The sequence below is a fragment of the Zosterops lateralis genome, assembly GCF_965231275.1.
Source record: "Zosterops lateralis genome assembly, chromosome: 27".
Classification (NCBI taxonomy): Eukaryota; Metazoa; Chordata; class Aves; order Passeriformes; family Zosteropidae; genus Zosterops; species Zosterops lateralis.
The window spans coordinates 1669670-1697146 of NC_139787.1; the positions used below are offsets into that span (position 1 = coordinate 1669670).

Sequence of the window (27477 nt, forward strand, 5' to 3'; positions counted from 1 at the left end):
CTGAGGTTTTCTGGGAATTTCTTGGGGTTTTGGAAATTCCTGGGAATTTTCTAGGGTTTTCTGGGAATTTTTGGGATTTTCGGGGATTTTCGGGGAGTTTTCGGGGTTTTTCTGGGGTTTCGCGCGAATTTTCTGGGGTTTTCGTGGTGTTTTCCTGGTATTTTCTGGGAATTTCTTGGGGTTTTGGAATTTTCTGGGGTTTTCTGGGGAATTTTGGGAATTTTCTGGGGTTTTTGGGGATTTTTTGGGAATTTTCGGGGATTTTCTGGGATTTTTTTCTGGGATTTCCTGGGGTTTTCTGAGGTTTTCTGGGAATTTCTGGAAATTTTCTGGGGTTTTCTGAGGTTTTCTGGGAATTTTTTGAGTTTTCCAGGAATTTTCTGGGAATTTTTGGGAATTTTCTGGGAATTTTGGGAGTTTTCGCGGAATTTCTTGGGATTTTCTGGGGTTTCGCGCAAATTTTCTGGGGTTACTTTTCTGGGATTTTTCTGGAATTTCCTGGGGTTTTCTGAGGTTTCCTGGGAATTTTCTGGGGTTTTCTGGAATTTAATGGAATTTTCTAGGAATTTTGGGAGTTTTCGGGGAATTTTCTGGGAATTTTCTGGGATTTTCTGGGATTTCCTGGGGTTTTGGGTGGATTTGGGGGAGTTTTGTCTGGAATTCCTGCTGGGAATCCCCGGCCTGGAGCCAGGAGGTGTTCACTGCCAGGGGGGCCTGGGAGTGCTCAGGTGGGATTTCGGGATTTATGGGAATTTTGGGAATTTTTTGGGAATTTTCGGGGAATTTTTCGGGGATTTTCTGGGGGTTTTCGGGGATTTTTTTGGGATTTTCTGTGGTTTCGCGCAAATTTTCTCAAGTTTCGCGTGAATTTTCTGGGGTTTTCTGGGATTTCGTGTGAAATTTCTTGGGGTTTTGGAATTTCCTGGGAATTTTCTAAGGTTTTCTGGGAAATTTTGGGAATTTTGGGGAATTTTTGGAAATTTTTTGGGAATTTTTCGGGGAATTTTTGGGGGTTTTTTGGGGTTTCACGTGAATTTTCTCAGGTTCCGTGTGAATTTTCTGGAGTTTCTTGGGGTTTTCCTGGTATTTTCTGGTGATTTCTTGGGGGTTTGGAATTTTCTGGGGTTTTTTGGGAATTTTTGGGAATTTGGGGAATTTTTCGGGGAATTTTTTGGGGATTTTTTGAGGATTTTCTGGGGTTTCGCGCGAATTTTCTGGGGTTTCGTGGGGTTTTCCGGGGTTTTCTGAGGTTTTCTGGGAATTTCTTGGGGTTTTGGAAATTCCTGGGAATTTTCTAGGGTTTTCTGGGAATTTTTGGGATTTTCCGGGAATTTTCTGGGAATTTTGGGAGTTTTCGCAGAATTTCTTGGGAATTTTCTGGGGTTTCGCACAAATTTTCTGGGATTTTTTTTGGGATTTTCTGGGATTTTTTTCTGGGATTTCCTGGGGCTTCGTGGCATTTTCTGAGGTTTTCTGGGAATTTCTTGGGATTTCCTGGAAATTTCTTGGGATTTCATGGAATTTCATGGAATTTCCTGGGATTTTCTGGGATTTCCTGGGGTTTTGGGTGGATTTGGGGGAGTTTTGTCTGGAATTCCTGCTGGGAACCCCCGGCCCGGAGCCAGGAGGTGTTCACTGCCAGGGGGGCCTGGGAGTGCTCAGGTGGGATTTGGGCGAATTTGGGGAATTTTGGGAATTTTTTTGGAATTTTTTGGGAATTTTCGGGGAATTTCTGGGGGATTTTTGGGAATTTTCGTGGGTTTTCTGTGGTTTCGCGTGAATTTTCTGAGGTTTCGTGTGAATTTTCTGGGATTTTCTGGGGTTCCGTGTGAATTTTCTGGGAATGAGTTTTCCTGGGGTTTTTGTGGTGCTTTCCTGGTATTTTCTGGGAATTTCATGGGATTTCCTGGGAATTTAATGGAATTTTCTGGGAATCTTGGGAGTTTTCGGGGAATTTTCTGGGATTTCCTGGGCTTGTCCCAGGGTTTCGTTGGGATTTCCTGGTGATTTCTTGGATTTTCTCCCAGGGTTTCCTGGAATTTCCTGGAAACTTCTTGTGATTTCCTGGGTATTTCTTGGAGTTTCCTGGGAATTTCCTGGGAATTTCCGGGTGTTTGTGTTTGATTTGGGGCTGAATTTCCAGAATCCCCACTGGGATCTCCCCCCTTTCCCAAACTCCCCAAAAACCCCCTAAAAAAAACCCCCAAAACCCCCCAAAAATGCCCCCATTGCCTCCCCCAAATCCTCATTTTTCCAGCCCTCAAACCCCTCAAAAAAACCCTCAAAAAAACTCCCAAAAAACCCCAAAACCCCCCAAAACTCCCCCAAAATCTTTGTTTTTCCAGCCCCCAAAGCCTCTCAAAAAAACCCCTAAAACCCCCCAAAAATCTGCATTTTTCCAGCCCTCAAACCCCTCAAAAAAATCGTCTAAAAAACCCTCTAAAAAACCTGAAAAAACTCCCAAAAAATCTGCATTTATCCAGTCACCAAATCCCTCAAAACCGCTTAAGAAAAAACCACAAAACCCCTAAAAAAAACCCCCTTAAAACCCTAAAAAAAACCCCAAAAAAAACCCCTAAAAAAACCAAAAAAATTCTGAATTTTTTTATTTTTTTCCAGCCTTCCTCCCGCAAGCGCAAACTCTCCTCTGACGATTCCTGCAGCGAGGAACCCGACAGCACCACCCTGAGCCCCAAACCCTCAAAAAACCCTTAAAACCCCTCAAAAAAACCCTCAAAAAAAGCCCAAAAACCCCTCAAAAAAAATCTGTACTTTTCCAGCCCTGAAACCACTCAAAACCTCTCAAAAAACCCAAAAAATCCCCATTTATCCAGCTCCCAAACCCCTCAAAACCGCTTAAGAAAAAACCGCAAACCCCCTAAAAAAACCCCCAAAAACCCTAAAAAAACCCCAAAAAAACCCCCCAAAAAATCTGAATTTTTTTATTTTTTTCCAGCCTTCCTCCCGCAAGCGCAAACTCTCCTCTGACGATTCGTGCAGGGAGGAACCCGACAGCCCCACCCTGAGCTCGCAGAGCCCCAAACCCCTTAAAAAAACCCCAAAACCCCCCAAAATCTCTATTTTTTCATCTCTTAAACCCCTCAACAAAGCCCTCTAAAAACCCCAAAAAAACTCCCAAAAAATCTGCATTTATCCAGTCACCAAATAGCTCAAAACTGCTTAAGATAAAACCGCAAAACCCTTAAAAAAACTCCCAAAAACCCTAAAAAAACCCAAAAAAATTCTGAATTTTTTTTATTTTTTTCCAGCCTTCCTCCCGCAAGCGCAAACTCTCCTCGGACGATTCGTGCAGGGAGGAACCCGACAGCCCCACCCTGAGCCCCAAACCCTCAAAAAACCCTTAAAACCCCTCAAAAAAACCCTCAAAAAAGCCCCCAAAAAACCCTCAAAAAACACCACAAAACCCCTCAAAAATCCAAAAAAATCCCCCCAAAAAATCTGCATTTATCCAGCCCCCAAATCCCTCAAAACCGCTTAAGAAAAAACCGCAAACCCCCTAAAAAAACCCCTTAAAACCCTAAAAAAACCCCAAAAAACCCCTAAAAAAAACCCCCCAAAAAACCCAAAAAATCCAATTTTTCCTCCAATTAACCCTTAAAACTCTGATTTTTTTTTTTTTCATTTTTTCCAGCCTTCCTCCCGCAAGCGCAAACTCTCCTCGGACGATTCGTGCAGCGAGGAACCCGACAGCACCACCCCGAGCTCGCAGAGCCCGTCGAGGCGCGCGCTGCGCTGCAGGAAATGCGCCTTCCTGGCCCCAAACCCCGCGGAGCTGCAGCTGCACCTGGGCCAGCACAGCCACAGGGACAGGGACAGGGACAGGGACAGGGACAGGGACAGGGGACAGGGCTGGGACAGGGACAGGGACAGGGACAGGCCCCGGGGCTCCCTGCAGTGCCGGGACTGCGGGTTGGCCTTCGCCTCCCCCGGCTCCCTGGGCCGGCACCGATTCATCTCCCACAAACAGCGAAACCCCCCCGGGGGCTCTGCCCGGGGAAACCCCCCGGGGCCGGGGGGAGGAGGAGGAGGAGGAGAAGGGGAAGAGGAAGGAGGAGGAGGAGGAGGAGGAGGAGGAGGGAAATTGGAGTGTAAAGTCTGCGGGAGAAGGTTCGAGACTCAGCTCAACCTCAAGACTCATTTCAGGACTCACGGGATGGCTTTTATCCGGGCACGGCAGGGCAACGAGGACAACTGAAAATCCCTGGGAATTTTTTTTTTGGATTTTTTGGGAATTTTCTGAGAATTCTGGGAGTTCTGGAATCCTAGGATTAGGTCCCAGACTGGCCCCAGGAAGAACTGAGAATTTCAGGAATTTTCTGGGATTCTGGAGTGGTTTTTATCCAGCCCTGGCAGGGGAATGAGGACAACTGAGGGTTCCCAACATTTTATGGGATTTTTTGGGAATTTTCTGGGATTTTTTGGGAATTTTCTGGGATTTTCTGGGAATTTTCTGGGAGTTTCTGGGATTTTTTGGGAATTTTCTGGGAATTTTCTGGGATTTTCTGGGAATTTTCTGGGATTTTTCTGGGATTTTCTGGGAATTTCTGGGATTTTCTGGGAATTCTGAGAGTCCTGGAATCCTGGGATTAGGTCCCAGACTGGCCCCGAGGAAAACTGAGGATTTCAGGAATTTTCTAGGAATTTTTGGGAATTTTTTGGATTTTCTGGAAGTTCTGGGAGTTCTGGAATCCTAGGATTAGGTCCCAGACTGGCCCCAAGGATTTCAGGAATTTCTGGGATTCTGGAATGGTTTTTATCCAGCCCTGGCAGGGGAATGAGGAGAACTGAGGATTCCCAAAATTTTATGGGATTTTTTTTGGGAATTTTCTGGGATTTTTTTGGAATTTCTGGGAATTTCTGGGATTTTCTAGGAGTTCTGTGAGTCCTGGAGTTCTGGGATTGGGTCCCAGACTGGCCCCAAGGAAAACTGAGGATTTCAGGAATTTTCTAGGAATTTTTGGGAATTTTCTGGGAATTTCTGGAGTTCTGGGACTCTGGGATTCATCCAAGCCTGGCAGAGGAATGGGGAGAACTGAGGATTTTGGGAATTCCTGGAATTTATCCAGGAATTTTCCTGGCTTTTGTCCAGGCACGACAGAGGAATGAGGAGAACTGAGGGGGTTCCCAAAAATTTATGGGATTTTTCGGGAATTTTCTGGGAATTCTGTGAGTCCTGGAATTCTGGGATTGGGTCCCGGATTGGCCCCGAGGAGAATTGAGGATTTCAGGAATTTCTGGGAATTTTCCAAGATTCTGGAATGGTTTTTATCCGGGCACGGCAGGGCAACGAGGAGAACTGAAAATTCCCCAAATTTTATGGGATTTTTTGGGAATTTCTGGGATTTTCTGGGATTCTGGAATGGTTTTTTCCGACTTTTCTCCAACTTTTTCCAGCACCTTTTCCAGTTTTTTTCCAGACTCATTTCAAAACCTTTTTCCATCTTTTTTCCATCCCATTTCCAGCTTTTTTTCCATCCCATTTCCAGCTTTTTTCCAAACCTTTTCCAGCTTTATTTTCCCAGTTTTTTTCCAGCTCCTCCATTCCCTCAGGATCCAAAAATTTTCCCACTTCAAATCCAAATCCCCCCCCAAAAAAAACCCTCTGGAAAATTCCCAGAATTCCCAGAATTCCCGGAATTCCCAAAATTCCTGAATAATTTTCCCTTTTCCCTGTAAATTTGTATCATTCACTAAAAAATCCACTAAAAAGATCCCAACACCTGCTGTGCTCATTTTGGGATTTTTGGGGTTTTTTTGAGTTTTTTTCCCCATTTTTTTGTGGTTTTTCCGGGATTTGCAGAAGCTGCTTCGGGGTTGATTTTTTTGAGGTTTTATTTTGGTTTTTTTGGCTTTTTATTCCCAGTTTTTTGTTTTTTTTTTTTTTTTTACTTTTTTCCAAGCAGGAACGAGGGGAAAAAAATTCCCTTTTTTTTTTTTTTCCTGCAAGGTTTGGACGGGTGGAAAAAAAAAATATGAAAAAATAAAAAAAAAAAAAACTGGGAAAAATCAGGTGGAATCGACCATTCCCAAAAAATCCCCCCCTGGGGCCGGGTGTGTAAATAAATAAATAATAGAGAAGAAATTAAAGTTTTTACCAGATTTAGAATGGAAAAAAATTAAAAAAAAAAATATAAAAATTATGGAAAAAAAAAAAAAAAAAGGCTTTTGGACCTGCGGCTTTTGCAGCATCTCAGTGCCTTGAGCTGGAGCTGGGGGAGGGAGGGGACGGGATTTTGGGAATTTCCCTCTGGAATTTTGGGAATTTCCTGCAGGAATTCTGGGGGTTGGATCCCTGGAATTCCAAGGAATTTCCCTCTGGAATTTTGGGAATTTTCCTCTGAAATTTCGGGAATTTTCCTCTGGAATTTGGGAGGTTGGATCCCTGGAATTTCAGGAATTTCCTGCAGGAATTTTGGGAATTTCCTTCTGGAATTCTGGGGGTTGGACTCCTGGAATTTTGGGAATTTCTCTCTGGAATTTCAGGAATTTCCTGCGGGAATTTTGGGAATTTCCTGCAGGAATTCTGGGGGTTGAACTCCTGGGATTTCGGGGATTTCCCTCTGGAATTTTGGGGGTTGGATCCCTGGAATTTCAGGGAATTTCCCTCTGGAATTTTGGGGGTTGGACTCCTGAAATTTCAGGAATTTCCCCCTGGAATTTCGGGAATTTTGCTTTGGAATTTTGGGGGTTGGATCCCTGGAATTTCAGGAATTTCCCCCTGGAATTTTGGGAATTTCCTGCAGGAATTTTGGGGGTTGGACTTCGGGAATTTCCCTCTGGAATTTCGGGAATTTCCCTCTGGAATTCTGGGGGTTGGATCCCTGGAATTCCAGGAATTTTCCTCTGGAATTTCAGGAATTTCCTGCAGGAATTTTGGGGGTCGGATCCCTGGAATTTCAGGAATTTCCCCCTGGAATTTTGGGAATTTCCTGCAGGAATTTTGGGGGTTGGACTCCTGGAATTTCAGGAATTTCCCCCTGGAATTTTGGGAATTTCCTGCAGGAATTTTGGAGGTTGAACTCCTGGAGTTTCAGGAATTTCCCCCTGGAATTTTGGGAATTTCCTGCAGGAATTTTGGGGGTTGGACTCCTGGAATTTCAGGAATTTTCCTCTGGAATTTTGGGAATTTTCCTCTGGAATTTTGGAGGTTGAACTCCTGGAGTTTCAGGAATTTCCCCCTGGAATTTTGGGAATTCCCTGCAGGAATTTTGGAGGTTGGACCCCTGGAGTTTCAGGAATTTCCCCCTGGAATTTTGGGAATTCCCTGCAGGAATTTTGGAGGTTGGATCCCTGGAATTTTGGGAATTTTTCCCTGAAATTCTGGGGAATGTGTCCCTGGAATTTTGGGGTTGAATTCCTGGACTTTTGGGGACGTTCCCTCCTGGGATTTCAGGAATGTCCCGCCCTGGGAATTGGGGAATGTTCTGTCCCAGGAATTGCGGAAATTCCGGAATTTTGGGAATGTCCTGCCCTGGGAATTTGGGAATGTCCTTCCCCAGGAATTGGGGGGAATTCCGGGAATATTCTGCCCCGGGAATTGGGGAAATTATGGAATTTCGGGGTTGTGCTGTCCCTGGAATCTGGAATTTCAGGAATGTCCCACCCCGGGAATTGGAGAATTTTGGGATTGTCCCGCCCTGGGAATTTGGGAATGTTCTGCCCCAGGAATTGGGGGAATTCTGGAATTTTGGGAATGTTTTGCCCCGGGAATCTGGGAATTTTGGGAATGTTCTGCCCTGGGAATTTGGGAATGTTCTGCCCCAGGAATTGGGGGAATTCTGGAATTTTGGGAATGTTTTGCCCCGGGAATCTGGGAATTTTGGGAATGTTCTGCCCTGGGAATTCGGGAATTTTGGGAATGTTTTGCCCCGGGAATTTTGGGATTGTTTTGCCCCAGGAATTGGGGGAATTCCAGAATTTTGGGAATGTTCTGCCCCGGGAATTGGGGAATTTTGGGATTGTCCCGCCCTGGGAATTTGGGAATTTTGGGAATGTTCTGCCCCGGGAATCAGGGCCGGAATCGGGGGCGTTGCTGATGAAGCCGCGGGGCCGCGAGAGACTCTCAGGAATTGTTTATTCTGTAGGAATTGATTCCATTAAACTCCAGTGGTTTCAGCCCGGCCTCGGCTCCTCCGGGATTTGGGTTTTCCGGGAAAAATCCCGGGAATGGGCGGAGGGGGGAGGGGACGGGGAGGGGCTCCTGCCCCGCCTCCCCCGGGTTTGGTCCTGCCCCAAAAAAGGGGCTTTGGGGGAGGGGGGGGGCTGTGTCCCCTCTGTGTCCCCTCCTGGTGTCCTGTTCCCTCTCCGTGTCCCCTTTGTCCCCTCCCTGTGTCCCTCTGTCCCCTCAGTGTCCTTCTGTCCCCTCTGTGTCCCCTCCTGGTGTCCTGTTCCCTCTCCGTGTCCCCTCTCTGTCCCCTTTGTCCCTTCCCTGTGCTCTGTGTCCCCTCTCTCTGTCCCTTCCCTGTCCTGTGTCCCCTGTCCCCCCTTTGTCCCCTCCCTATCCCCTTTTCTGTCCCCTCCCTGTGCTCTCTGTCCCCTCTCTCTGTCCCTTCCCTGTCCTGTGTCCCTCTGTCCCCACCTTTGTCCCCTCCATGTGTCCCGTGTGTCCCCTCTTTGTCCCCTCCCTGTGCTCTGTGTCCCTCTGTCTCCCTTTTGTCCCCTCTGTGTCCCATTCTCTGTCCCCTTCCCTTTGTCCCCTCTGTCCTCCCTGTCCCCTCCCTTCCCTGTGTCCCTGTGTCCTTTGTCCCCTCCCTGTGCTCTGTGTCCCCTGTCCCCCCTTTGTCCCCTCCCTATCCCCTTTTCTGTCCCCTCCCTGTGCTCTGTGTCCCCTCTCTCTGTCCCCTCTTTGTCCCTTCCCTGTCCTGTGTCCCTCTGTCCCCACCTTTGTCCCCTCCATGTGTCCCCTTTGTGTCCCTCTGTCCCCTCCCTGTGTCCCCTCTGTCCCTTCTTTGTCCCCTCCCTGTCCTGTGTCCTCTGTCCCCCTTTTGTCCCCTTCTCTGTCCCCTCCCTGTGTCCCTCTGTCCCCCCTTTGTCCCCTCCATGTGTCCCCTTTGTGTCCCTCTGTCCCCTCCCTGTGTCCCCTCTGTCCCTTCTTTGTCCCCTCCCTGAGTCCTTCTGTCCCCTCTGTGTCCCCTCCCTGTCCTGTGTCCTCTGTCCCCCCTTTGTCCCCTTCTCTGTCCCCTCCCCGTGTCCTGTGTCCCTCTGTCCTTTGTCCCCTCCCTTTGTCCCTCTGTCCCCTCCCCTTTGTCCCCTGTCCTGTCCCCTGTCCTGTCCCCTGTCCTGTCCCCTCCCTGTCCCCACCCCAGGGCGGGGTTGAAAAATGGGAATTTTGGGGATTTTTTTTTTTAACGCTAAAAATGAAAAGGGGGAAAAAGAAAAAAAAATAATAAATGGGGGAATTGGGGAGGGGACACGGGGAGGGGACATTGAGGGGACACTGAAAGGACACTGGGGACACACAGGGGGGACACTGAGACAAGGGGGGACATTGGGGACACTGAAAGGACACTGGGGGGACACTGGGGACACACAGGGGGGACACTGAGACAAGGGGGGACATGGGAGGGACAAAGGGGGGACAGGGAGGGGACACTGGAAACGTGGAAGGGACACAAAGGGGGGACATTGGGGACACTGAAAGGACACTGGGGGACATTGGGGACACACAGGGGGGACACAAAGTTGGGGACACTGGGGGGACACCGGGGGGACACACAAAGGGGGGGACAAATGGAACGTTGGGGACACTGGGGGGACACTGGGGGGACATTGGGGACACACAGCAGGGACACAGAGGGGACACAAATTTGGGGACACAAAGTTGGGGACACTGGGGGGACATTGGGGACACTGGGACAGGTGGGACATTGTGGGGACATTGTGGGGACACGGGGGAAATTCCAGGAAATTTTCCTTCTCTGGGAAACTCCGGATCCTCCCGGATTTTGGGGATTTGGGACAAAAACTCCCCCAAAATCCCACCTGGAGAAAAATCCCACTGGGAATTTCAACTGGGAATTCCACACCTGGAAAATCCACCTGAAATCTCACCTGGATTTCCCCAACCTGGAGGGAATCCTGCCCAGAATTCCACCTGGAATTTTATCTGGAATTCTTCCTTTGGAGGTTATTCCCACCTGGGATTTCCCACCTGGAAATTCCACCTGGGAATTTCCCACCTGGAATCCCCTGCCTGAAATTCCACCCAAAATCCCACCTGGAATTTCCCCACCTGGAAGGAATCCTGCTCGGAATTCCAGCTGAAATTCCATCTAAAAATTCCTCTGGAATTTCCCAGCTGGAGAGAATTCCCACTGGGAATTTTACCTGGAATTTTCCCACCTGGAATTTCTCACCTGGAATTTCCCATCTGGAATTTTCCCTGGAATTTTCCAACCTGGAATTTTCCAACCTGGAATTTCCCCACTTGGAATTTCATCTGGAATTTCCCAACCTGAAAATCCCACCTGGAATTCCCAACCTGGAATTTTCCACTTGGAATTTCCCATCTGGAATTTTCCACTTGGAATTCCCCACCTGGAATTTCCCCATTTTTTCCAGGAGAGGAGAAGGAAACAAAGTTTGGGAACGACCCCACAGTGCCAAAAATCCCTGGAATTTTGGGAATTTTTGGAATTTTCATCCCCTCACTCAGTGCCAAAAATTCTTGGAATTTCAACCCCCCCCAGTCCCAGAAATTTTGGGAATTCCTGGAATTTCAGGATTTCCAAAATTCCCCCCCAAACACAACATTCCACAGGATTTTGGGGGCAAATTCCAGGAAATCCCAACGAGACAAAAAAGGGAAAAAAATCCCCCAAAATTCCCACTTTTTTCCCCCGTTTTTCCCATTTTTCCCAGTTTTTTCATGGAATTCTGTCCCATTTTCCTGCTTCCGGTTCTTGGCCCAGAAAATTGGAGGGAGAAAAAAAAAATCCGGGAATTTTCCCCCAGGAAAAAAAATTCAATTTTTTTTCTGGGAATTTTTTGTCTTTTTTTTTTTTTTGTTTTCTTGGGAATTTTTTTTTTCCTTTTTTTGTTTCTCCTCCTGGGAAGTTTTTTTGTTGTTGTTTTTCTTCTTTTTTGGGAGTTTTATTTCTTCTTTTTTTTTGTTTTCCTGGGAATTTTTTTTTGTCCTTTTTTTGTTTTTCCTGGGAGTTTTTTTGTGGGTTTTTGTCTTTTCTTTCAGGGATTTTTTTTTTGTTGTTTTTTCCTGGGAGATTTTTTTTTGTCCTTTTTTTTTTTTTTTAATTTGTTTTCCTGGGAACTTTTTTGTTGTTTTTATTGTTTTTTCCTGGGAATTTTATTGTCTTTTTTTTTATTTTTCTGGGAATTTTTTTGTCCTTTTTTTTTATTTTTCTGGGAATTTTTCCCCCCTTTTTCCTGGGAATTTTTCTTGTTTCGCCTGGGAATTTCCCCCCGTTTCTTCTTGTTTCTCCTGGGAATTTTATTGTCCTTTTTTTTTTATTTTTCCAGGAATTTTTTCCCCCCTTTCTCCTGGAATTTTTTCTTGCTTTTCTTGGGAATTTTTCTCATTTCTCCTTGGATTTTTTCTCAATTCTCCTGGAATTTTTTCTCATTTTTCCTTGGATTTTTCCCCCGTTTTTTCTTGTTTCTCCTGGGAATTTTATTGTCCTTTTTTTTTTTCTGGGAATTTTTTTCCCCTTTTTCCTGGGAATTTTTTGTCATTTTTCCTGGGAATTTTCCCTGTTCTTTCTCATTTTTCCTGGGACTTTTTTTCCTCATTTTTTTTCTCACTTCTCCTGGGAACTTTTCCTCGTTTTTCCTGGGAATTTTTTCTCGTTTTTTCTCATTTTTCCTGGGAATTTTTTCTCATTTCTCCTGGGAATTTTTTCCATTTCTCCCGGTAATTTTTCCTCATTTCTCCTGGGAATTTTTCCTCATTTTTTCTCATTTCTCCTGGGAATTTTTCCTCATTTGTCCTGAGAATTTTTTCTCGTTTCTCCTGGGAATTTTGTCTCATTTTTTCCCATTTCTCCTGGGAACTTTTCCTCGTTTTTCCTGGGAATTTTCCCCCGTTTTTTCTCGTTTCTCCTGGGAATTTTTTCTCATTTCTCCTGGGAATTTTCCTTGTTTTTCCTGGGAATTTTTTCTCGTTTTTTTTCTCGCTTCTCCTGGGAATTTTCCTTGTTTCTCCTGGGAATATTTTTCCATTTCTCCCGGTAATTTTTCCTCATTTCTCCCGGTGATTTTTCCTCATTTCTCCTGGGAATTTTTTCCATTTCTCCCGGTGATTTTCCCCATTTCCCCCGGTGATTTTTCCTCATTTCTCCCGGTGATTTCTCCTGGTTTCCCCCGGTGATTTCTCCCGTTTCCCCGCTGATCCCGCGCAGCCGGGGCTCACATGATGCCGTTGGTGAGGTACTGGAACCCGTCGTAGAGTTTGGTGGTGATGGATCTCATGGAACCATCCACCATCTGCTCCACCAGCAGCTGCAGCTGCTCCTCCGTCAGGTTCATGTGGAATCGCTCCTTCAGGTGCCGGATGGTGGAGGAACCGTGGAAACACGGCAGCTGGGAGCCTGGAAATGCAGGAAAAATGGGAAAAATCAGGAATTCTGGGAGGTGAGAGGGTGGAGGAATAGGAGAAATGGGGAAAAGTTGGACAAAACGGTAATTCGGGGAACTGAGAGAGCGGAAAAATGGAAAAAACGGGAGCTGAGAGCAGAGAAAAACCAGAGAAATCGGGAAAATGGGAGCTGAGAGGCTGGAAAATGGGAAAAATGGGAGAAATGGGGAATTCTGGGAGGAATTGGGGTTGGAGCGTTGGGGTCAGGGTCATGTGGAAACTCCTGCAGGGGCTGGAGGGTGGAGGAGCCCTGGGAACAGGGGCTGGGAGCCTGGGAAAGGGGGAAAATCAGAAAATCAGGAATTCTGGGAGGTGAGAGAGTGGAGAAACAGAAAAACATTGGAATCTGGGAGCTGGGAGAGTGAAAAAATGGGAAAAATTTGGGATCTGGGAGCTGAAAGACGGGAAAAATAGAAAAAAACGTGAGCAGAGAGCAGGGAAAAATGGGAAGAATTGGGAAAATCGGGAATTCTGGGAGCTGAGAGAGTGGAAAAATGGGAGAAATTGGAATGGGAATGAGGGATCAGGGAGTTGGGAGCCTGGAAAAATAGGAAAAATGGGGAAAAATGAGAAAAAATTGGGAATTTGGGAGCTGGGAGAGTGAACAAACGGGAAAAATGGGGAATAGTGGGAAATAAACGGCAATTTGGGGAGCTGAGAGAGTGGAAAAATGGAAAAAAATGGGAATCTGGGAGCTGAGAGACTGGAAATGGGAAGAAGTGGGAAAATGGGAGCTGAGAGACTGGAAAAATGGGAAAAGTTCAGAAAATCAGGAATTCCAGGGGGTGAGAGGGTGGAGAAACCGGAAAAACAGGAAAAATTGGGCTGGAATTGGGGTTGGAGTGTCGGGATCAGGGTCAGGGTCATGTGGAAACTCCTTCAGGGCCGGAGGGTGGAGGAGCCCTGGGAACAGGGGCTGGGAGACTGGGAGAGGGGAAAATGGGGAAAAATCAGAAAAAATTAGGAATTCTGGGAGGTGAGAGGGTGGAGAAATGGGAAAAATGGGGAAAAATGGGGAAAAATGGGGAAAAGTTGGAGCTGAGAGGTTGGAAAATGGGAAAATCAGGAGCTGAGAGACTGGAAACGTGAGAAAAATTGGGAATCTGGGAGATGAGAGAGTGGAAAATGGGAAAAGTTCAGAAAATCAGGAATTCTGGGAGGTGAGGGGGTGGAGAAACCAGAAAAACAGGAAAAATTGGGCTGGAATTGGGGTGGGAGTGTCGGGATCAGGGTCATGTGGAAACTCCTGCAGGGGCCGGAGGGTGGAGGAGCCCTGGGAACAGGAGCTGGGAGACTGGGAATGCAGGAAAATGGGAAAAATCAGGAATTCTGGAGGTTGAGAGGGTGGAAAAACAGAAAAAAATTGGAATCTGGGAGCTGAGAGAGTGAAAAAATGGGAAAAATTTGGGATCTGGGAGCTGAAAGACGGGAAAAATAGAAAAAACGGGAGCAGAGAGCCTGGAGAAATGGGAAAAAATGGGAAAATTGGGAAAATCAGGAATTCTGGGAGGAATTGGGGTTGGAGCGTTGGGGTCAGGGTCATGTGGAAACTCCTGCAGGGCTGGAGGGTGGAGGAGCCCTGGGAACAGGGGCTGGGAGCCTGGGAGAGGGGAAAAATGGGAAAAATCAGGAATTCTGGGAGGTGAGAGGGTGGAGAAACAGAAAAAATTGGAATCTGGGAGCTGAGAGAGTGAAAAAATGGGAAAAATTTGGGATCTGGGAGCTGAAAGATGGGAAAAACAGAAAAAACGGGAGCAGAGAGCCTGGAAAAATGGGAAAAAATGGGAAAATTGGAATAGTCATGATGGGAATGAGGGATCAGGAGCTGGGAGCCTGGAAAAATGGGAAAAAATGGATAAAGTTGAGAAAAATCAGAATTGTGGGAGCTGAGAGAGGGGAGGAATGGGAAAAATGGGGAAAAATGGGGAAAAGTTGGAAAAAGCGGCAATTCTGGGAGCTGAGAGAGTGGGAAAATCAGAAAAACGGGAGCTGAGAGCCTGGAAAAATGGGAAAAAATGGGGGAAAATGAGAAAAAATGGGAATCTGGGAGCTGGGAGAGTGGAGGAATGGGAAACATGGGGAAAAGTTGGAAAAAACGGTAATTCGGGGATCTGAGAGAGTGGGAAAATGGAAAAAACGGGAGCTGAGAGCAGAGAAAAACCAGAGAAATCGGGAAAATGGGAGCTGAGAGGCTGGAAAATGGGAAAAATTGGAAAAATTGGGGAAAACAGGAGCTGAGAGACTGGAAAAATGGGGAAAAAAATGAGAAAAATGGGAGCGGAAGGGATGAAAAAACAGGAAAAATGGGAGTTGGGAGACTGGAAAAAATGGGAAAAAATTGGGAAAAAATTGGGAAAAATGGGAACTAAGAGCCTGGAAAAATTGGGAAAATTGGGACAAATGGTCTGGGGAATCCCAGGAATGGCCAGAATTCCCGTTTTTCCCCGGAATCCCCACCTTGCTGCACGATCTCCACGATCTGCCAAAGGGAACTGAGAGACTGGGAAAGGGAAAAATGGGAAAATGGGAAAAATGGGAGCTGAGAGCCTGGAAAAATGGGAGAAATTGGGGAAAATTGGGAAAAATTGAGGAAAATTGGGGAAAAATTGGGAAACATTGGGGAAAATTGGGGAGAAATTGGGGAAAATTGAGGAAAATTGGGAAAATCTGGAAAAATTGGGAGAAATTAAAAAAAAAAACAGGAAAAATGGAGAAAATTGGGAAAAATTGGGGAAAACTTGGGAAAATTGGGGAAAATTGGGAAGACTTGGGGAAAATTGAGAAAAAAATGGGAAATCTGGAAAAATTGGGAAAGAGAGAAAAATTGGGAAAAATTGGGTAACACTGGGAAAAATTGGGGAGAAACTGGGGAAAATTGGGGAAAAGAGCTGAGAGCTGGGAAAATTTGGGAAAATGGGAAAAAAAAAAAGGAAAAATTGGAAAAATTGGGGAAAACAGGAGCTGAGAGACTGGAAAAATGGGGAAGAAATGGGAAAAATGGGAGCGGAAATGATGAAAAAACAGGAATAACGGGAGTTGAAAGCCTGGAAAAATGGGAAAAAATTGGGAAAATTGGGAAAATGGTCTGGGGAATCCCAGGAATTCCCAGAATTCCCGTTTTTCCCCGGAATCCCCACCTTGCTGCATGATCTCCACGATCTGCACCACCTTGTCCATGTGTTTCCTGGCCGCGATCAGCCCCTGCAGCATCAGCATCTTGTAGTAATTGAACATGTCCCCGTCCAGCCCACCCATCACCTGGGGAAAAATGGGAATAAAAATGGGAATTATGGGAAAAAAGATCCCAGAAAAATCCTCCAAGAAATTAAAAATAATTCTGAAAAAATCTGAAAAAAAAAATCAAAAAAATCCCCCCAGAAATCTCAAAAAATCCCCCCAAAATCCCAAATAAGACCCCAAAATATCCCAAAAAATCCCCCCAAAGATCCCAAATAAGACCCCAAAAATCCCAAATAAGACTCCAATAATTTTTTTTTAAAAAACCTCAAAATAAAAAAAATCCCTAATGTATATATATATATATATAAATTAAAAAAAAAGAAAAAAGAAAATGAAAAAGATGTTGGAAGAAAATGAATTGAACATGTCCCCGTCCAGGCCCCCCATCGCCTGGGAATAAATGGGAATAAAAATGGGAATTACGGGAAAAAAGATCCCAGAAAAATCCTCCAAGAAATTAAAAATAATTCTGAAAAAATCTGAAAAAAAAAAATCAAAAAAATCCCCCCAGAAATCTCAAAAAAAGCCCCCAAAATCCCAAATAAGACCCCAAAATATCCCCAAAAAATCCCCCCAAAAATCCCAAATAAGACCCTAAAAATCCCAAATAAGACTCCAATAATTTTTTTTAAAAAACCTCAAAATAAAAAAAATCCCTAATATATATATATATATATATATATATATATATATATATATTAAAAAAAAAGAAAAAAGAAATTGAAAAAGATGTTGGAAGAAAATGAATTGAACATGTCCCCGTCCAGGCCCCCCATCACCTGGGGAAAAATGGGAATAAAAATGGGAATTATGGGAAAAAAGATCCCAGAAAAATCCTCCAAGAAATTAAAAATAATTCTGAAAAAATCTGAAAAAAAAAATCAAAAAAATCCCCCCAGAAATCCCAAAAAAAGCCCCAAAATCCCAAATAAGACTCCAATAAAAATTAAAAAAAAAAATAAAAAATATATATATATAATAAAAAAAAGAAAAAAGAAATTGAAAAAGTGTTGGAAGAAAATGAATTGAACATGTCCCCATCCAGCCCCCTTATCACCTGGGAATAAATGGGAATAAAAATGGGAAAACAATGGGAAAAAAATGGGAATGATGGGGAAAAAATTCCCAAAAAAATCCTCAAAAAAATTAAAAAAAAAAATCAAATAAGTCCCCCCAGAAATCCCAAAAAAACACCCGAAAATCCCAAATAAGACCCCAATAAAATAAAAAAAAAAATCCTCCAAAAATAAGAAAATAAAATCCCTAAAAATATATAAATTTTTTAAATAAATATTAAAAAAAAGGAAAAAGAAATCGAAAAAGAAATTTAAAGGAAATGAATTGAACATGTCCCTGTCCAGCCCCCCCATCACCTGCAAAAAATGGGAATAAAAATGGGAATTACAGCAGAAATGATCCCAGAAAAATCCTGGAAAACAAATCATAAAAATTGGAAAAAAATCGGAAAAAAATCAGAAAAAAATCGGAAAAAAATCAGAAAAAAATCAGAAAAAAATCAGAAAAAAATCGGAAAAAATCAGATAAAAAGCTAAAAAAACCAGAAAAAAATTGGAAAAAAATTGGAAAAAACTGGAAAAAAATTGGAAAAAAAATCAGGTAAAAATCAGAAAAAATTAGGAAAAAAATGGGAAAAAAATCAGAAAAAATCGGAAAAAAATAAGAAAAAATGGGAAAAAATCAGAAAAAAAATCAGAAAAATATCAGAAAAATGGGAAAAAAAGAGAAAAAAAAGTTAAAAATAGGGAAAAAAATCATAAAAAATAGGAAAAAAAATCGGAAAAAAACTGTAAAAAATTGGAAAAAAATCAGAAAAAAATGGGAATAAATTGGAAAAATTCAGAAAAAAATCAGAAAAAGGTCATAAAAAAATGGGAAAAAAATTGGAAAAAGATCGGAAAAAATCGGAAAAAAATGTGAAAAAATTAGGAAAAAATCAGAAAAAATCGGAAAAAAAATTGGAAAAAAATTGGAAAAAAATGTGAAAAAAATCAGAAAAAGATCAGAAAAAATAAGAAAAAAATCGGAAAAAATTAGGAAAAAATCAGAAAAAATTAGGAAAAAAATGGGAAAAAATTGGAAAAAAATCGGAAAAAAAAAAGGAAAAAAATGGGAAAAAATCAGAAAAAATTGGAAAAAAATTGGAAAAAAATCGGAAAAAAATCAGAAAAAATTAGGAAAAAATCAGAAATAAATTGGAAAAAAATGGGAAAGAAATGGGAAAAAAAATCGGAAAAAATGGGAACAAAATGGGAAAAAATCTGAAAAAAATAAGAAAAAAATTGGGGAAAAAAATCGGGAAAAAAATCGGGAAAAAAATTGGAAAAATTGGAAAAAAATTGGAAAAAAAATCAGAAAAAAATCAGAAAAAAATCAGAAAAAATCGGAAAAAAAATCAGAAAAAAATTGCAAAAATATTGGAAAAAAATAGGAAAAAAATCAGAAAAAATAGGAAAAAATTTAGAAAAAAATCGGAAAAAAATCAGAAAAAAATCGGAAAAAAATCAGAAAAAATCGGAAAAAAAATCGGAAAAAAAATCAGAAAAAATCAGAAAAAAAATCATAAAAAATTCCCCAAAAAATCCCATAAACTCCCCTTGCCCCACTCACGTCCACGAACTCTGTGGTGAGTTTGAAGGCCGAGGTCTCGAAGCCCAAGTTCCGCGGGGACGACGAGAGGATGAAGCCGAAGTCGATGTGGATGATGTGACCCTCCGCGTCCAGCAGGATGTTCCCGTTGTGTCTGGGGGGAATTCAATTAAATTTCATCAAATTCCATTAAATCCAATCAATTCCAAAAAAAATCCCATTAAAATTGGCAAAAAATTCCATTAAAATCCTGTAAAATTCAAAAAAAAATCCCATAATGTTCCATAAAATCTCATTAATTCCCATCAAAATACCATCAAAATCCCCCAAAAGATCCCATTAAAATTGTAAAAAAAAATCCCATAAAATTCCATTAAAATTGCAAAAAAAAATTCCCATAAAATTCCATTAAAATCCCATTAAAATTCCATCCAATCCCATAAAATTCCATTAAAATCCCATCAATTCCCAAAAAAATCCCATAATGTTCCATAAAATCCCATTAATTCTCATCAAAATACCATCAAAAGATCCCATTAAAATTGCAAAAAAAAATCCCATAAAATTCCATTAAAATCCCATAAAATTCCATTAAAATCCCATAAAATTCCAAAAAAAAATCTCATCAAAATCCCATTAAAGTTGCAAAAAATCCCATTAAAATCCCATCAAATTGAATTAAAATCCAATCCAATCCAAATTAAAAAATCACCAAAAAAAACTCCAAAAAATTCCTTCAAAAAATCTGAAAAAAACCTTAAAAAATCCGAAAGAATTTGAAAAAAATTCCAAAAAGATCCGAAAAAAAATTCGAAAAAAATCCTTAAAAAAATCCTTAAAAAAAACCCCACAAAAAAACTCCTTAAAAAAAATGGGAAAGAAATCGGAAAAAAATAAAAAAACCACCCCAAATTTCCGAAAAAATTGGAAAAAATTCCAAAACAAATCCTTAAAAAACGAAAAAAAATTTCAAAAAATCCTTAAAAAAACAAAAAGAAATTCCAAAAAAATCCAGAAAAAATCCCCAAAAAATCCCCCCAAAAATCCCCCAAATAATCTGAATTTTTTCCCTGTCTTTAACCTGCAGCAGTTCACACACCAGGCAATACCCGGCACAGCTCCTGACAAAGTTCCCATTAAATCTCCCAGCAAGTGAAAAAATCCAAAAAATTTCCTTAAAAAATCCAAAAAATTCCTTAAAAATCCAAAAAAAATTCCTTAAAAAATCGAAAAAAACCCCCCAAAAAACCCAAAAAATTTTCCTTAAAAATCGAAAACCCCCTCCCAAAAAAAAAATTCTTTAAAAAAATCGGAAAAATTCCAATAAAAATCCAAAAAAATCCCTTAAAAAATCGAAAAAATTTCCAAAAAAATCTGAAAAGAAATCCAAAAAAAAATCTGAAAAAAAATCCTTAAATAATTGGAAAAATTTGAAATAAATCCTTAAAAAAAAAATAAAAAAAAAAAATCTAAAAAAATCCTTTTAAAATCCTTTAAAAATCAAAAAAAAAAAAAAAAATTCCTTAAAAAAATCCAAAAAAATTCCTTTAAAAATCGGAAAAAATTCAAAAAAAAATCCTTAAAAAATCGAAAAAAATTCCTTAAAAAACCCCAAATAATCTGAATTTTTTACCTGTCTTTAACCTGCAGCAGGTAACAGACCAGGCAATACCCGGCACAGCTCCTGACAAAGTTCCTCTGCGCGGTGAGAAACGACTCCGTGTTGTAATTCCCGTGTTCCTGCAGGAAATAATCCAGCAGCGACAGCTGGGATTGCTTCTTGATCTGGTGCAGCGACACCGCGCTGAGAACCGGCTCGATCATCCCGCTGTCGGCCGAGATCACCAGGATCTTGTAGGGCTTGATCCACAGCGGGACGCGTTCCTGCTCCCAGATCCACTGTGAAGAGAAAAAATGGGGAAAAATGAGATTAAAGGGATAAAAAATGGGGAAAAATGGGGAAAAAACGGGAGAAAATGGGGTTGGAAGGAGAAAAAAGGGGAAAAAAGGGGTTTGATGATCCCACTGTCTGCTGAGATCACCAGGATCTTGTAGGGTTTGATCCACAACGGGACGCGTTCCTGCTCCCAGATCCACTGTGAAGAGAAAAAACGGGGAAAAATGAGATTAAAGGGATAAAAAATGGGGAAAAAATGGGAAAAAATGGGGAAAAAACGTGTTTGATCGTCCCAGTGTTGGCAGAGATCGCCAGGATCTTGTAGGGCTTGATCCACAGGGGGACTCGTTCCTGCTCCCAGATGGACTGTCAGGGGGAAAAATAAAAAAAAATAGGATTAGAGGAGGAAAAAATGGGAAAAAATTGGGGAAAAATGGAGTTAGAAGGTGAAAAAAAGGGAAAAATGGGGCTCAATGATCCCAGGGGTTGGGTGAGAGCACCAAGATCTTGTAGGGTTTGATCCACAGGAGGACTCGTTCTTGCTCCCAGATGGACTGTGAGGAAAAAAAATGGGAAAAAATGGAATTAGAGGAGGAAAAAATTTAAAAAATGAGGTTACAGGGATAAAAAACGGGGAAAAAAGGGGGAAAAAGGGGTTCGATCATCCCAGTGTCGGCAGAGATCACCAGGGTCTTGTAGGGCTTGATCCACAGGGGGACTCGTTCTTGTTCCCAGGTGGACTGTGAAGAGAAAAAATGGGGTTAGAGGGGGAAAAGATGGGAAAAAATTAAAAAAAAATGGGGTTACGGGGATAAAAAATGGGGGAAAATGGGGAAAAGTGATTTGATCATCCCAGTGTAAAGATCTTGTAGGGTTTGATCCACAGCGGGACACGTTCTTGTTCCCAGATCCACTGTGAAGAGAAAAAATGGGGTTAGAGGGAGAAAAAATGGGGAAAAAAAGAGAAAAAATGGGGTTAGAGGGGCAAAAAATGGGGAAAAATGTGGGAGAAATGGGGAAAAAAGGGGTTCGATCATCCCAGTGTCGGCACAAAGCACCAGGGTCTTGTAGGGCTTGATCCACAACGGGACCCGTTCTTGTTCCCAGATGGACTGTGAAGAGAAAAAATGGGGAAAAATGGGGTGAGAGGGTGAAAATATTGGAAGAAAATGGGGAAAAATGTGGGAGAAATGGGGAAAAAAAGGGCTCGATCATCCCACTGTCCGCTGAGATCACCAGGGTCTTGTAGGGTTTGATCCATAACAGGACTTGTTCCTGCTCCCAGATCCACTGTCAGGGGAAAAAAACAGGAAAAAATGAGGTTAATGGGATTAAAAATGGGGAAAAAACGGGAGAAAATGGGGTTGGAAGGAGAAAAAAGGGGAAAAAAGGGCTTGGTCATCCCACTGTCGGCCGAGATCACCAGGATCTTGTAGGGCTTGATCTATAACGGGACTCGTTCCTGCTCCCAGATCCACTGTGAAGAGAAAAAATGGAGTTAGAGGAAGAAAATATGGGAAAAAATTAAAAAAAAATGGGGTTATAGGGGCAAAAAATGGGGAAAAAATGTGGGAGAAATGGGGAAAAAAGGGGTTTGATCATCCCAGTGTCGGCACAAAGCACCAGGGTCTTGTAGGGCTTGATCCACAACGGGACTCGTTCTTGTTCCCAGATGGACTGTGAGGGGAAAAAACAGGAAAAAATGAGATTACAGCAATAAAAAATGGGGAAAAAAAATGGGGAAAAAATGGGAGAAAATGGGGAAAAAAGGGGCTCGATCATCCCGCTGTCCGCTGAGATCACCAGGATCTTGTAGGGTTTGATCCATAACAGGACTTGTTCCTGCTCCCAGATCCACTGTCAGGGGAGAAAAAGGGGAAAAAAAGGATTTTTTCTCAGAATTCTTCACGAATTTCCTCACCTGGAGCTGTTTGAGCACCTGGAAGGCCACAAAAACCCCTTAAAACCCCTTAAACACTCCCTGAAAATCCACAAAAAAAATTAAAAAAAACCCCAAAAAAATCCCCCAAAAATAAAAAAACCTCCAAAAAACCCGGGATTTTTTTTGGGAATGACAGGAATTTCTCAGGAATTGGGATTTTTTTGGGAATCCTCTCACCTGGAGCTGTTTGAGCACCTGGAAGGCCACGAAAACCCCATAAAACCCCATTAAAACCCCATAAAATCCTCATAAAATCTCATAAAAACCACATAAAACCCCAAAAAACCCAGGATTTTTTGGGAGAACGACAGGAATTTCTCAGGAATTGGGAATTCTCAGGAATCCTCTCACCTGTAGCTGTTTGAGCACCTGGAAGGCCACGAAAACCCCATTAAAGAACCGCAAAATCCCAGAAAAACCCCCAAAAAATCCGAAAAAATTTAAAAAAAAAATCCAAAAAAAATCCAAAACAAATCCAAAAAAACTCCAAAAAACCCGGGATTTTTTTGGGAACAACAGGAATTTCTCAGGAATTGGGAATTCTCAGGAATCCTCTCACCTGGAGCTGTTTGAGCACCTGGAAGGCCATTAAAGAACCGCAAAACCCCAGAAAAACCCCCCAAAAATCAAAAAAAAATCCAAAAAAAGTTCAAAAAATTCCAAAAACCCCAGGATTTTTTTGGGAACGATGGAAAACTCTCAGGAATTGGGATTTTTTTTTTTTTTCAGGAATTGCCTCACCTGGAAGGCCACAAAAACCCCATTAAAGAACCGTAAAACCCAACAAAACCCCTTAAAAAAACCGTAAAAAATCCAAAAAAACTCCAAAAAACCCGGGATTTTTTTTTGGGAACGACAGGAATTTCTCAGGAATTGGGAATTCTCAGGAATCCTCTCACCTGCAGCTGTTTGAGCACCTGGAAGGCCACGAAAACCCCATAAAACCCCTTAAAAATCCCCTAAAAAACCCCTAAAAAATCCAAAAAAACTCCAAAAAACCCGGGATTTTTTTGGGAATTTCCAGGAATTTCTCAGGAATTGGGATTTTTTAGGGAATCCTCTCACCTGGAGCTGTTTGAGCACCTGGAAGGCCACGAAAACCCCATAAAACCCCTTAAAAATCCCCTAAAAAACCCCTAAAAAATCCAAAAAAACTCCAAAAAACCCGGGATTTTTTTGGGAATTTCCAGGAATTTCTCAGGAATTGGGATTTTTTAGGGAACCACCTCACCTGGAGCTGTTTGAGCACCTGGAAGGCCAGCAGCTCCTGGCGCAGGTCGTCGCCGCACTTGACGATGACGGAGAGGAGGCGCCACGACGGGAGGTGCCCGTAGGGAGAGGCCTCCCGGATCCTCCTGCCGTTGGGGAAAAATGGGGAAAAATTGGGAAAAATGGGATTTTTCCAAGGGGGGAGGGCTCAGGGAATGGGCTGGAGGTGATTTGGGGATGTTTCAGACCAGGAAAATCCCATGGAATGACATAAAATCCCAAGGAATCCCATTAAAATCCCATTAAATCCTCATTGAAATCCCATCAAATGCCATTAAATTCCATAAAATCCCATTAAATTCCACTAAAATGCCATTAAAATCCCATAAAATCCCATTAAAATCCCAATAAATCCCATAAAATCCCAATAAATCCCATTAAAATCTCAATAAATCCCATAAAATCCCATTAAAATCCCATAAAATCCCATTGAAATCCATTAAAATCCCATCAAATCCCATAAAATCCCAATAAACCCCATTGAAATCCCATAAAATCCCATTAAAATCCCAATAAATCCCATTGAAATCCATTAAAATCCCATAAAATCCCATTGAAATCCCATGAAATCCCATTGAAATCCCAATAAATCCCATTGAAATCCATTAAAATCCCATTAAAATCCATTAAAATCCCATTAAATTCCATTAAATTTAATTAAATGCCATTAAAATCCCAATAAATCCCATTGAAATCCATTAAAATCCCATTAAAATCCCAATAAATCCCATTACAATCCCAATAAATCCCATTGAAATCCCATAAAATCCAATTAAAATCCCATTAAAATCCATTAAAATCCCAACAAATCCCATTGAAATCCATTAAAATCCCATTAAAATCCCAATAAATCCCATTACAATCCCAACAAATCCCATTGAAATCCATTAAAATCCCATCAAATCCCATTGAAATCCCAATAAATCCCATTAAAATCCATTAAAATTCCATAAAATCCCGTTAAAATCCCAATAAATCCCATTACAATCCCAACAAATCCCATTGAAATCCATTAAAATCCCATAAAATCCCATTGAAATCCCATTAAATCCCATTGAAATCCATTAAAATCCCATCAAATGCCATTAAATTCTGTAAAATCCCATAAAAAAATCAAACGCCATTAAGTTCCATAAAAAATTCTTAACGATTTTTTAAACCAATTTTTTGACCGATTTTTTTTTTTTACAAATTTATAATTTTTTTTTTCCCCACAAATTTATCAAATTTTTTTTTTTTTAATAAATTCTTTACAATTTTTCCTGAAAATTCTCCAAATTCTCACCGGACTTTCTCCTGCCAGGGCTCTTTGAGGGCCACGGCCGAGGGGTCCTCGGGGTCCCTGCGGAACGACGTGGGCGTGTGAGCCAACTGCTCCGACAGCCGCCGCCTGCGGGGAAATACAGGAAATTATAGAGAATTCCAGAGGTTTCATGGAAAAAAATCATGGAATTTTGATCCAGGGAATGGCAAAATTATGTGGTTTTATGAGGGAGAAATTCCTGATTTTTTTCTCGGAATTCTGGGATTTTATCAGGAAAAATTCCTGGATTTTTGCTCAAAATTCTGGGATTTTATAAGGGAAAATTCCTGAATTTTTGCTCGGAATTTCAGTGTTTTTCATGGAAAAATTCACGGATTTTTCATTTGGGGAATGTCAGGATTGTGGGGGTTTTCATGGAAAAATTCCTGGATTTTTGATCCATGGAATGTCAAAATTATAGGGTTTTTATCAGGGAAAATTCACAGATTTTTGGTTGGAATTCCAGGGTTTTATAAGGGAAAATTTCTGGATTTTTGTTCTGGAGAATTCTGGAAAATTCCGGGTTTTTAATGAAAGATTAATGGATTTTTGATCCAGGGAATGGCAAAATTATGGGGTTTTATCAGGGAAAATTTACAGATTTTTGGTTGGAATTCCAAGGTTTTATAAGGGAAAATTTCTGGATTTTTGGTTGGAATTTTGGGGGTTTATGAGGGAAAATTTCTAGATTTTTTGCTTGGATTTTCAGGGCTTTTCATGGAAAAATTCCTGGATTTTTGATCCAGGGAATGTCAGAATTATGGGGTTTTTAGCAGGGAAAATTCACAGATTTTTGGTTGGAATTTTGGGGGTTTTATAAGGGAAAATTTCTGGATTTTTGATCCGGGGAATGTTGAAATTATGGTGGCTTAAAAGGTGGCTTAACAGGCTTAAAAATTCCACCAAATTCCAGGGTTTTCATGGAAAAAAATAATGGATTTTTGATCCAGGGAATGTCAAAATTATGGGGGTTTTAGCAGGGAGAATTCATGGATTTTTGGTTGGAATTTTGGGGGTTTATGAGGGAAAATTCCTGCATTTTTGTTCCAGGGAATTCTGGAAATTTCTGGGTATTTAATTAAAAAATTCCATGATTTTTGATCCAGGGAATGTCAAAATTATGGGGGTTTTTATGGGGAAAATTTATGGATTTTTGGTTGGAATTCTGGGGGTTTATGATGGAAAATTCCTGAATTTTCGCTGGAATTCCAAGGTTTGATAAGGGAAATTTCCAGGATTTTTGATCCAGGGAATATCAAAATTAGGTGGTTTTATTGAGGGAAAATTCCTGGATTTTTGGTCGGAATTCCGGGGTTTTATAAGGGAAAATTCCTGGATTTTTTTCCTCTAGAGAATGTTGGAATTTTATCTTTTTCCTGGAAAAAATCATGGATTTTTGATCTGGGAAATTCCCCAAAATTCCAGGGTTTTCATGGAAAAAATTCATGGGTTTTTGATCCAGGGAATGTTGGAGTTGTGGGGGTTTTATGAGGAAGAATTCCTGAATTTTTGGTTGGAATTCTGGGGTTTTATAAGGGAAAATTCATGGATTTTTGCTCAGAATTCCAGGGGTTTATCAGGGAAAAAAAATCACAGATTTTTGATCCAACGACTGTCAAAATTATGGGGGTTTTATGGGGGAAAATTCCTGGATTTTTGGTTGGAATTCCAAGGTTTTATAACGGAAAATTTCTGGATTTTTGATTGGAATTTTGGGGGTTTATGAGGGAAGATTTCTAGATTTTTTGCTTGGATTTTCAGGGCTTTTCATGGAAAAATTCCTGGATTTTTGATCCAGGGAATGTCAGAATTATGGGGTTTTTAGCAGGGAAAATTCACAGATTTTTGGTTGGAATTTTGGGGGTTTTATAAGGGAAAATTTCTGGATTTTTGATCCGGGGAATGTTGAAATTATGGTGGCTTAAAAGGTGGCTTAACAGGCTTAAAAATTCCACCAAATTCCAGGGTTTTCATGGAAAAAAATAATGGATTTTTGATGCAGGGAATGGCAAAATTATGGGGGTTTTAGCAGGGAGAATTCATGGATTTTTGGTTGGAATTTTGGGGGTTTATGAGGGAAAATTCCTCATTTTTTTTCTTGGAATTCTGGAGTTTTATAAGGAAAAATTCCCAAATTTTTGCTGGAATTCCAAGGTTTTATAAGGGAAAATTTCCGAATTTTTGCTCGGAGTTTCAGGGTTTTTCATGGAAAAATTCCTGGATTTTTGATCCAGGGAATGTTGGAGTTGTGGGGGGTTTTATGAGGAAGAATTCCTGAATTTTTGGTTGGAATTCTGGGGTTTTATAAGGGAAAATTCATGGATTTTTGCTTAGAATTCCAGGGTTTTTCATGGAAAAAATTCCTGGACTTTTGATCCAGGGAATGTCAAAATTATGGAGGTTTTATGGGGGAAAAATTTCTGGATTTTTGTTCCAGGAAATTCTGGAAAATTCCAGGGTTTTCATGGGAAAATTCATGGATTTTTTATCAGAATTTTTATCAGAATTCTGGGGTTTTTCATGGAAAAAAAGAATGGAATTTTGATCCAGGGAATGGCAAAATTATGGGGTTTTATCAGGGAAAATTTACGGATTTTTGTTCCAGGAAA

The 27477-nt window shown here is 41.4% G+C and overlaps 2 protein-coding genes across 5 annotated transcripts in view; one reads left to right on the forward strand and one right to left on the reverse strand.

Moving 5' to 3' along the window:
* ZNF687 (zinc finger protein 687) overlaps positions 1–4330 on the forward strand; it is a 33575-nt gene extending 29245 nt beyond the window's left edge. The window contains exon 9 of the mRNA XM_083879064.1: positions 3653–4330. Within this exon, the coding sequence (XP_083735190.1) occupies positions 3653–4216 (564 nt within the window). The 3' untranslated portion in view covers positions 4217–4330. The remainder of the gene's footprint in view (positions 1–3652) is intronic.
* Positions 4331–11461: 7131 nt separating this feature from the next.
* PI4KB (phosphatidylinositol 4-kinase beta) overlaps positions 11462–27477 on the reverse strand; it is a 35067-nt gene continuing 19051 nt past the window's right edge. For all 4 annotated transcript variants that reach the window (XM_083879003.1, XM_083879002.1, XM_083879005.1 and 1 more), the window contains 6 exons: positions 24851–24955; positions 23528–23651; positions 20091–20356; positions 18479–18611; positions 15748–15868; positions 11462–12563 (listed from right to left, as the gene is read on the reverse strand). In XM_083879003.1, coding sequence (XP_083735129.1) covers positions 12382–12563; positions 15748–15868; positions 18479–18611; positions 20091–20356; positions 23528–23651; positions 24851–24955 — 931 coding nt within the window. In that variant the 3' untranslated portion in view covers positions 11462–12381. The remainder of the gene's footprint in view (positions 12564–15747; positions 15869–18478; positions 18612–20090; positions 20357–23527; positions 23652–24850; positions 24956–27477) is intronic.